The sequence below is a fragment of the Arachis ipaensis genome, chromosome B06 (assembly GCF_000816755.2).
Source record: "Arachis ipaensis cultivar K30076 chromosome B06, Araip1.1, whole genome shotgun sequence".
Classification (NCBI taxonomy): Eukaryota; Viridiplantae; Streptophyta; class Magnoliopsida; order Fabales; family Fabaceae; genus Arachis; species Arachis ipaensis.
Window position 1 is genome coordinate 19,512,352 of NC_029790.2, and position 12,107 is coordinate 19,524,458.

General features: G+C 34.5%; 1 protein-coding gene across 1 annotated transcript; it reads right to left on the reverse strand.

Moving 5' to 3' along the window:
- Positions 24 to 4,810, reverse strand: LOC107646108 (shaggy-related protein kinase theta). Its single transcript, XM_016350304.2, has 13 exons — positions 4,280 to 4,810; positions 3,171 to 3,422; positions 2,901 to 2,993; positions 2,678 to 2,737; positions 2,292 to 2,564; positions 2,135 to 2,209; positions 1,913 to 1,969; positions 1,693 to 1,833; positions 1,502 to 1,552; positions 1,292 to 1,387; positions 971 to 1,054; positions 585 to 687; positions 24 to 498 (listed from the first exon to the last, which is right to left on the reverse strand). Exons 1-13 carry the CDS (start codon positions 4,340 to 4,342, stop codon positions 431 to 433), a joined length of 1,416 nt encoding a protein of 471 aa, XP_016205790.1. The 5' UTR covers positions 4,343 to 4,810; the 3' UTR covers positions 24 to 430.

Here is a 12,107-nt window from a genome sequence, read left to right on the forward strand (position 1 = left end):
AACTTAAGGTTCTTCCAACTTGGTTCCAATTAAGAAATAAAACAATCATATTTAGGTGAACTATATGGTAACATCATGATTACAAGATAGTAAGAGAGAACACAACAACTTCCACAGGATGTGGCTTACACCAAAAACACATATAAACTACTAAAAATGATTGCAACACCATTATGAACTGGCACTTTTCTCATCCTTTTGGTATATTCACCTGCATTCATGTTTCATGTTCCTTGATAGAAGAGATTGCTACAATGTTAGGGGTTTTCGTATCAAGTTTGCATGGTCACATTTTGAGCAGGCTCATCAACAGAATTAGAGAGTTGTGGTGTGCAAACATTGCTGGTGAAGGTAATTTCCTCTATTCTCATCCAAAAAGCCGCCATTTACAATGCCCTACGGATTTTTTCTGTTTCGTCACAGGCTATAATCAGCTCGAACTCCTCGCATGCTCGGGAATGAGACGTTGACGCAACTCATCAGGTGCATTTGCCAGTTCTGCATTGTTTACTTCCTAACTAAGCATCCGCGATGAACAAATAAAATAATAATACACAGATGTTGACCTGACCATAAAATCTTACCTGCTTCAGTGAAATTGAACAACGGCGGCAGCGGTCGCCCATTTGGCAGGCATGTATTCGGGTCCCGTAGATCATCGAAGAATGGGTGTGCACATGCAGCCAACTGGAAACAACAAATAATTATTTCCCTAACTCTTATGCAACTTAGCTGATGGCAGAATATAAGAACAATTTGCAACACAAATAAATAATATCACATGCAAGAATGGTTTCCCTCTTTGGTAGTATGCATGTTCATTGAAAACTCGTGCATTAACATTGTTCCATGTATTAATTCAGTAAGAGCGACTTTTATTTTGAAATAGAGATAGTTATAAAACTAAGGTTACTGAATATGCAATCTAGGAAAAAAAGGTAAAATTTCCAAATCAAAATAAGTTTCTTACCGCAGTGCAACGTAGATTTGGTGAATATTGAAGTAGCCTTGACACAAGATCCACTGCTTCAGGTGGCAGTTTCTTGTTGAAAACCTGTAGTTATTAATTGGGTAAGATACAACTTGAAGCATATATCATTTATCGTTTATATATATACCCCCTCTGGTTTAATAAAAATGCCACTTTGGACAAATCAATACCTAAACAAATTAGTGCATCAGGGATGCAATTTACTTCGTGATACATTTTTTCGTATGTACCAATTTGTCCGTCGTTTATTTTGAAACAAAGGAAGTAACAAGGAGACACGCAGAGGAAAGAACCACTAACCTTGTGCCACGGGTGCGCTTTAATCTGAGGAAACTTGAATTCATTGTAGTTGGGATTCATGCACCTTATTTCTTCTCTGGTAGGTGTTCCCAAGATCTGTAATACATAACAAGAGAACAGATTGGGAAAAGAAAAAGAATCAAACTTGTACGGTAAAGGTTATAAAGCAAAAGGAGATGGAAGATAACAAAAGAAGACAAGAAGTTGTACCTTAATGATCTCTACTAACTGATCAACCCCACTCTCTCCTGGAAATAATGGCTGCGACAATGAAATGTGGATAAGTTTCCATATTACAAGTTCATAGAACTTAAACTAAGCTAATTGAATGTTCTTTCTGGTTATATAGGTCGATGTTATTCTTATAAAAACGAGAAAAAAAGTCTTGCACATATGCTCACCTGTCCTAGAAGGAGCTCAGCCAAAACACAACCGACAGACCACATATCAATAGCAGTTGTGTATTCAGTTGCCCCAAATATAAGTTCTGGAGCCCTATAATACCTCGAGCATATGTATGATATGTTGGGTTCACCAGGCACCTAAAACATGCAATATTTCATAAGCTAACGTCCGTGTTGTCGTAAGGTAATAAAAAATTCACAAGCAAAAGGAACATACCAACATCTTTGCACTACCAAAATCGCATATCTTCAACTCATGGGTCTGAGGATTGACCTATAATATACATAATAATTGATGTCAGTCCAAAATGCATTTATACTATAGAAACAAGTTCTAAGCAGTCTCAACCCAATAGTGTTTTTCGTGAAACCAAAGTTGTTGACATTATGGAAACTTAAAAAGGACCAAATAAACAGAAATTAAAAGACAAAATCTTACCAATAAATTCTGGGGCTTGATGTCACGATGACAGACGCCAATGACTTCATGTAAATAATTCAATGCACGGCATATCTACAAGAGAGGCGCATCCATGAATAATCAATACAAGATAATAATACATATACATCAATCATCTCATAATTTTAACACTTACCTGATATGTATAAAGTTGCACATTAATGATAGGCATATATTGGTGCATCCTAATAAACTGCTTTGAAACCTTGTAAACAGTTTCAGGAACATACTCCAAAACCAGGTTGAGGTACAACTCATCCTTATCCGTAGTTGAAAAGAAACAGTGCTTTAGTCGCACAACATTAGGATGCTCAAGCATGCGCATAACCTGAAGTTCCCTATTCTTATATCTCTTGTCTTGCAAAACCTTCTTTATGGCAACCGGTTCACCAGTCTCGAGGCACTTAGCCTACAACATAAAGGAAGTATTGTTCATAAGCTAACGAGTAATTAACAATGCTAGAATGGTAAAGTAGAGGGCAACCACAATTTTGTAAAAAACAGCAACAAAGAGATGAATACCTGAAAAACAACTCCAAAAGAACCAGTTCCAACCACGCGTTCAGCCATGTACGATATTGTCTGAGCCAAAAGAAATGAGTTAATAAAAGTACTATATTTTGCATAAGCCATTAATAAGCTGTATCAGTTGCATTATTATATATTTGCATATAGACATGCAAATTAAATTAGCCGATTTAAAATAAATGATCTCATTTAGCTGCAACAAGAATAAAGTAATCACCTGCTTTGGTTGTCCATCTCGGCCACCAATAGCAGTTGTAATTATTTGACCTGTTTCTGTTCCATTACCACTCACTACAGTTGCTTCTACATCCTGCACATAGCAAATATATCACTGAAGTCACTAAGATGGAACTCGGTTCATGAAACGTTAAAAAGAATGCAAGCTATTTGCAATGAATATGAAAATCTAACATTTGTAAAGTATCACAGCAACGACCAAAACATGGATCAAATTTAACTAAAGAAGAAGAGGAAATGATAACAATACCTTCTCATTGTTCTTTTTCCTTTTCTCATCAGCAATTTTCATATCATGCAATTCTTTTGGAAGTTGATCAAAACCCGACTTTTCATTTTTAGCTACCGAAGATACATCTGATGTGCCAACAGCATCCCCCATTTGTGCATCTACAAAATCTTCCTGATCTTGGCCGCCTTTGTCTATGGTAATCGATTCATCATTGACTTTCCCTGTGGTTTCCTGATCAAACTTAGCTCTTTTCGTGCTAGAATCACCTCCCTGAAATGAACGAATTTGAACCTTATAGAAACCTCAACATGGAGCTTTACCAAGGTGTCTCATGGGAAAAATAAGTTTCAATAACCAATCACTTATCAAAGTTCACAATTCGTCGCCCTCGTCACAATTAATTTGAGAGCACAACATTCCATAAACAATGCAATGTAACTAATAGGTTTAAAGCAAAAGTATCTTTTGATGTTAACAAAGCTACCAATCTATTGCCTTAAAAGCCAAAACACATTATTTTTGCTTAGAAATCAGAATAAAAGACTTCAACATCACAAAATCTCTGCAAAATTACACTTCCAACAACTTAACCATGCCAAACATACACAAAGCTTCTGTTATCATCAATTCAGAAAATGAGAGGACTTCATTGAATAGGTGGTTACATAGACAACAAAGTTGTGTTCATATCAGATCAAGACCACAAAATAAATAAATAAATAAAGCTTGAGAATAAACCACCTATGTCTCAGAAACAATTATCACAAATTCACAATCCTCAATAACCAGAGAAGATGGGAAAATTGTAAGAAATGCATATGAGCATAAATTATCAAAGGGGAGCTGAAAATGATTAACACGATAACTAAATTTCACAAATAAAATGAAACAAAAAATATCCCAGATAATGTAATTAAAAACTAAATAGAGGGGAAAACACCACACAAAAAAAAAATGTTTCGCCTGACACAACATGCATTAATTAGACATTTGTTACAAAAAAAAAAAAAAAGTAATCCCCTTGAAGCCTCAAACAATGGACATGCTCATCACATTAACCCAATCTAAATCTAGATTCTCAACAACATAAAAATTTGTGGGATTTAAAATAGAAATGTGTATCTTACAGGATCTGAAGAAATGGATGTCCTGCCAGAAGCAATGCTCTTCAACCTTCTCATCATATTCATGGTTGCAGATTTTTATTCCAATCCCACACAACACCAAAACAAATCCAAACCCTAATAAATCCCTCAAATCAAACCCCTCAGGAAAAAAAATAGAAACTTTTTCCCCAAAGAAAAAGAGAAAATTATAATTATACAACCAAACAAAGAGAAGGAAGAGGGAGAGAAATCTCAAACTTTCTCTCTCCCCCTTTCTTACCCTAAGTTCCAATAATCCCAAATCTCCCAAAACCAAACAAAATAACTGAAATATTTAATTAAAAAAATTGAGAGAAGCTAGGAAAATGAAACAACAGAAAATGTAACAAACCAAATCACAAAACAACACCAACACAACACAATCTTATGAATCTCCCTCCCTTCGTTTCTCTCTCTCTCTCTCTTCCTTTCTTACTAGATTTTCTCTCTCTAGATTCTCTCTCTCTCTCTCTCTCCTTTTAGGTACAGACAGAGAGCTTCGCAGGTGAGCCTTTTGTGTTTTGTTAATGAAAAAAGAATTTTTTTTTTTATTAATTTTTTGAATTTTCTACGGTCAAACCTCGATCAAACCCCAATCATTCCAGCTTCAAAATTTGTACCTTGGTCAAAATCGAAATATGGACCGTTGGATGGTCATCGATGTAGGTTTAACGGTTTACATCTTCTGGTTTTGATATAAAGTGAAAGCTTGTGTTTGGTGGGAACTAAGTTACCGAAATACCCTCCAAGATGTACTTATTTACGAAGAAGGGATTCTTTCCCTCATTACGAGGGATGCTATCCGTGTGTAAGGAATATCCCTTTATGGAGTTCAATAAATAAAGCTTCTTCTAACTTTTGAAAAAATAAACAAATGAAAAATGGCAACAAATCATGCATGGATTTTATTGATAAAAATTTTAAAACAATTTATCTATTTGGAATTTTTTTAAAGGAAGAAATATTTTATATAAGATCATTGTCATATAGGTAACTAAAAAAATAATAGAAAGGGAAACATAAATGTTGATTTTTTTTTAGTAAACTACAATTTCTATCCATAAAAATTAAAAATTTTGATATATTTATTTATAAAAGACAAAAATTACCATTTATACCCATAAAAAATAATTTTTGCAAGTAAAATTATCCAACCCCCCTCTCTCTATATGTTCTCAGCGATCCGATCCCAATATCGACTACATCGCCATTCAGTACCACTGCCTCACCCTCCTTCTCAACCGTCACCCTAACCCCTTTACCGTACACTCTTCCATTGGTGTCAGTCGCGATTCAACATCACCAATACCACCATCACCAGCATAATCATCTTTTCTTTCTTCTATCACTATCAAGCTTAACTGTTTGGCCTCGGAATTCAACACCCTAACGGATTCCATAGAGCGCGTAAAGAGACTTCTGTATTATGCATCTTTACTTTTACCATTCGACGATTCGGATCGAGTTCTAGAGAACCGGATTCGAATTTGCACACACACTCAAGGGCTGCGACTTTTTCAAGGATTTATCAAAAAATGGTGTCTGGAACGACCCAGTTGAGTCCTTCTTCAATTCCATTCAGGTTGTGAAGGAATCACTGTCCCTTTTAAAAGTGGATATTCGAAAAGCTGCAAAGGATCTTGAGCACTGCTTCCTGTCAAGGCACAAGAATAAGAGTATGAAAGGTATTTGTTTGATTGTCCAGGTGAAATAAGGTGGTGAATTTCATATCTGCAATATAAAGAAGAAGAGGGGGTTGTCAATCAAGGTTCCCTTGAAGGCTTTTTTGGGTATTTTCTCACAGAACTCAATGAGTGGTAATGTAAATGTGAATGTGAATGTGAATGTGAATGTGAATGGTGATGAGGTGGATAAGAAGGATGATGGATTTTTTTCTTGCACCAATTGCTTGAAGTTTGCAATGACTTGGTCTTTGCTGGTTAATGATTTTCTTCAAGCTCTTCCAACTCCTTTCAAAGCTGGTAGGGGAGGAGACGGCGAGGTTGGAGTTTTGGAAGAGGTGGAAGGTGAAGGAGAAGCGGAGTCTGCGGTTGAGATCAGAGTGGAAGAGGTAGAGGGAGGAGGAAGGGTGGTGATAGCTGTGGTGGTGATGGTAATGGCAGCAGTGATGGTGCTTGGTAGTTAAGAAAGAAAGTGGTGGCAGAATTTGGGATTGGAGTAGCTAAGAACATTGAGAGAGAGAGAGAGAAAAAAAGGGAAGAGATTATGATAATAGTGGTGGAGAGAAGAGTAATTTAAGATCTTTAGGGTTGCGTTTGTTTCTGAGAACAGGACAGGAGAAGACACTGATGGACAGAGACCCAAAATTTTGTGTTCTTGTATTCTGTTTGGTGATAAACTAGAACAAATTATGAAAATCCAATTTATTCTCATTTTTTTTCATTCAAAAAATTTGAGATGAAAAATATAATAATAAAAAATGTAATTATGAAAAATTAACAAGAATAATGAAAGAAAAAATGAAAAATAAGTTGTGTCCCTTGTTAGTGTCTCTGTGTCCTTCCTGTCAGGATGGACACAAAATACACTAATTCAGTGTTTCTAGACACATTGTCTCTGTCCATGTCTCCTTTGTCAAATACGATTTTGTGTCTCTGTGTCCCTGTTCCAGTATCCTGTCTCTATAAACAAATGTAGCCTAGGTAATTTTTTAGTATTTAGATAATTTTTTATACGGGATCCAAGTTTTATAGATACAATTATAATTTTTTTTAATAAATAAATTTATCAACGTTTAAAATTTTCATAGGTAAAAATGATAATTTATTCTTAGAATATATGTTCTAGATAAAGCTACATGTTAGAAAGATTAGGGCTGACAACGGGCGGGTAGGGGCGGATATTACCTAAATCCGACCCTGTCCCATCCCTCCCAAAAACCCGCTCCGCTAAAAATTTGCCTCGGTGTGGGGCGGGTAATTACCCTCTCCAAACGGATAGGAGCGGGGTGGGTACCCGTGAATTCAAATACTATTGCCATCCCTAAGAAAGATTGCAAAAGGTCGTAACGAATTGATATATATTCTACATGGAAGGGAAAAAAAAAAGAAAGAGAGAGAAAGCAGCTATGTTGAGTTGGATATAGCAAGGTATTTGCACACACGTCTTGTGAATTGTGATATTCAATACCTTAGAGCTCACACTTTATGTTCGTTAAGAAGTTCTATTCCCGTTGGTATAGTGGTTTAGTTAAATCAGGTAGGCACGTCACCTTCACCTCTATATTTTCCTCATTCATTCTCATCACTCCCCATAGAGATGGATATATATAGAACTTTGAAGAACGCGCGTCATGGAGTAGCTTAAAAGTAACTCATATAGCCAAATACTAGTAATATGTGCATGAAATTAGTAGTGGACATTGTTCAATGTTTTGAAGGCAACCACATGATAATGATTTAATAAATGGTGGGTGGTTGGTGTGTTAGGAAAGTGGATGACGATCCAACATAATTAATCAATCACCAATCATTCGAAGGGAATGTCTGAAGAGCCAGGCAACCTCCCACTGCATTAACTGATTTTTCTCCATATATATGTAGCCTATAATTGAATAGCATAATTTTAATGAAGTGAAGAGGTGGAGTCAAATCTGTATAATCATATAGTCATAACTCACGAGTATATGCTGCCAAATAATGCTCATATAGTTTGTACAAAAAGATTCGCTTTATTTAGACATAGAAAATAGAAACTAGTAGAAAGAGAGGAGTACAAAATATTTTGTGTTTATATAGGATAAAATTAAGACTTATATCTTTTTCATTTTATGTCCATTACACTATATATATATATATATATTCGTTATAAAACAAGTTACCACATAATCTATTCTTTTGCCCCCACAAATATTCTAGATTGCTTTTCCCATAGTAAACGCCACACACTTTGTGTCAAACTGTCAACGCAGTGTGCATATAGTATGCAACACCTATCTACCAACTTATTAGTTGTAATTACTTGAAACATCGTCATACTTCATTCAGTTCATTGTGAATGTGACTATTTCTTTACCTTGGTAGTTCAAAACTTGGGAATGGTTGTTTTGTAGCTTTCTAATCCTTGTATTCTTTATCTCTCTTTCACATTTAATATTCTTTTTACGGTAATACTAAAAAAATAATTACTTAAAATTATTTTAATTAACTTAACATTTAAAAAATATAAAATAAAAAAAATGTTAGACCTTTTTATTATCTCTTAAATGTTTTTATGCCCACATACGTAAGGTTGTGTTTATTTATAAACACAGGACACTGAGACATATAGATACAAAAATACAAAATCATGATTGTCAGATGAGATATAAATAGAAATATTGAATTAGTGTATTTTATGTCCATCCTGACAGAAAAGAGACAAAAACGCAACTTATTTCTTTATTATTCTTATCAAATTTTCATAATCATATTTTTTATCATGATATTTTTTTTCTTAAATTTTTGTATAGAAAAAAAGGAGAGTAAATTAAACTTTTATAATTTGTTCTAGTTTATCGATCACCAAACAAAATACAAAAATTCTAATTTTTGTGTCTCTGTCCTTTGTGTCTTATTTTCAATATCTTATCTTGTTCTCATAACCAAACGCATACTAAGTAACTTCATAAAATATTTTAAGAGTAAATTATGCTTTTGGTCCCTAACGTTTTCGAAAATTTTTAAAACTATCCCTAACGTTTAAATCGATTCAATTTTTATCCTCAACGTTTAAAATCAATTTTAATTTTATTCCTACTGTTAATTTTTTGACAGTCATACTATTGATCAATCTTATTTTTTTAATCTTACTCCTATTATCATCATCATAATCAACACCAACACCGCTGCCAACATCAACACCATCACTACTACCATCATCATTGTCACTCGCCACCATCTCATCTACTTTATCCCATCATAGAATTACACCTTCCACAACCACTTCTCCCCCTTTCCCCACCACCACCACCTCATAGACTCCACCACTGCCACACATCAGATCCACCTTCAAGAAACAGTAACCTCCCACAACTCACAATTCAATCCAACCTCACCATTACTGTAACCCTTACTAACCCTTATTATATTCTTTATCCCAATCTACAATCCTCTTTCGCTTTCACCCACAACCCCTCTACTCTTAACTCCATCACCCGCAATCCTTTTCCAAACTAATCATTTCAACAACAAAAACACTACAAGCATTTTAGATTATTATTTTCAAAAAAAAAAAAAAATACACACACACAGAGAAAGAGAGGGAGGGAGAGAGGGAAAAGACAAGGTTATGAGTGTGAGAAGAGGGTAGCTTTGTGATGGTGGTTAGGGTGGGGTGAGAAGGTTCAGATGAGGTTGGGGGTTCAGGTTGAGACTGTAACACCCTATCACCCTAAACTTTATTTCTAACCGTAAAGTAAAGGACAATAATATATCACGATAATTTTAAAGCTCAAACTATACATATATATCTAAGGTAATATTATAACTAAAAACCCAATAAAAAAATAAAGGATCAAAGACGGTTAAAACAAAGATACAAAGTGCGAAGCCTTCACACACGATAACTAAAGCGCGTTGGCACGAATAAGAACAAAACAATATATATAAAACCTTGTGAACAGTTCCAAGATACACAAGGTAGTTAAATATAAGAAAGACAAGTGATGATATATATATATATTCAAAAGGTAACTAGCCGTAATCCGCGGAGTTTTGGCTCACTAGATAAATAAGATAATTAGTCGTAGTCTGCGGAGTTTCGGCCGACTAGATAACTAAGATACAATAGAATTTTTGATAAAAATAGATACATTCTGTCTCTCAAAGTTTAAGTCTCATTGGACTTTTAGTTATAATATTACCTTAGATATATATGTATAGTTTGAATTTTAGAACTGTCGTGACACATTATTGTCTTTTACTTTACAGCTAGAGGTAAGATTTAGGATAATAGAGTGTTGCAAGCACTGTAAAAAAGAGAGAGAGAGAGAACAAGGAAGAGGAGGAAGAAGACAAGATTATGAATTTGAGAAGAGGCCTAAGTGGCTTTGTGATAGTGGAAAGAATGAGGTGAGAGTTTAAATAGAGTTGGAGCAGTAAGAGAGATAATGATGGTAATAATGAAGAAAGAAATGTGAAGACCATAATGATGAGAATTAGGTGTAGAATTGAAAAAAAAAGTTTGACTGACTATTAACGGTTAAAGAATTAATAATAGGGATAAAATTAAAATTTATCAAAAATGTTAAGAATAAAATTGAATCAAATTAAACGTTAGGTGTATTTTTAAAAACATTTAAAAATATTTAAAAAAAAACATACTTTATCCCATAAATATCCTAAATTATAGTTAAAGACGCAAATGCCACATTTTATTTTGTTGCGTGGGTAAATATTTACTCAAACTTCCAACCGTAAACAAACCATTTTGACATGGAATTAACAACTGACCATCAAGTCATCAACATACACGTGATATCTATTTTTCTTTCAAAAGGAAAAGAAAAAAAAGTTCATGTCTACAGCTAGAAAGTAAGCTTACCAAATTAAAGTACTATAATAAAACATTTCTAATTGATATAGCAACAAAAAACCCCAGCTCTTGCTTTGGTTCAGTAGTGACAATGATTCTTGCAGTTGGCCATAAATTACTGCATGCATAAGGTAGAATTTAAATTTCTAACATTATTTGCTTAAGCAGATGACTCAACTTAGCTAAGTTGGTTACTTACACTTGTAGTAATTTAGTTATAGTATAGCTAATAAACACTACTTGTCTAATAATTAATAATTAAGGTTATTTAAACATGCAATGTAACATACAGTTAATACGATGAAATTAAACACTGTTCAAGAGAAAATTAAAGTAGTAGTTTTGTTAACATTTAGTGAAGAAGAGGAAAGTCAAGGATTTGAGATGAGAAGATGATGTGGTAATAGCAAACAGTGCATGTGTATCGGTGGGGACCAAAAAGATACATAACATCTATCACGAGAATGAAGACAGGTATGTGTGATGTGTGCATGGCAAATGGCAATGAAGTCGAGCCCCCACACTTGGTACCATCCCATCCACCCTACCCTAATATTTAATTTAAAGACACCAACGCCATCTCCATGTCCTACTGGTCGGGCCACCCGCAAGATGCCAATTACTTTCACAACATTTACCTCCACAAATTCCTTACTTTAATCTCTCAAACTCTTCTTCTAAAGCCTTTCCTTTTCACCTTCCAACAAGGAACGAACAAAATAACATGTACCCATGTGATTTCACCTCACATACACGGGGATTGGAATTGGAATTGATACTACACCCTTATAGTAGCTCTAGAAAAGTAGAATATAATGAAAAGAATCCATTCTGCTTCACTTTCTACACACCTAATCATGTTCAAATAATTCACAACACTTTGTTACATTTATACTTTAAATCATTGTAATTGAAAGACAACGCAGATATACAATAATTCGTTATTCCAACTTTGATATATATGTTCCCTTCAACTTTTTCTATTGACACACCTTGTTTAAATATTTCCCCCCTATTTCAGATTTGAGGATCTTTGACGAGCGGGGCAAAGATATACAATGCATATAAAACTGGCTATGATAGTTCCAAAATGATTTATCAGACAGTGAGACACTACTGAGTGTGTGTGTGGCAGTACACACAAGTACTTAGTTATTTTTATTGCGTGTATATTTGACTACTTTTTCTCTTTGTCTGTGATGTCACGAGTCCCTTGAGTTCTTCTCTAAATTACTAGCTAGCTCACATTTTGTTGCATATATATGATTTACACAAA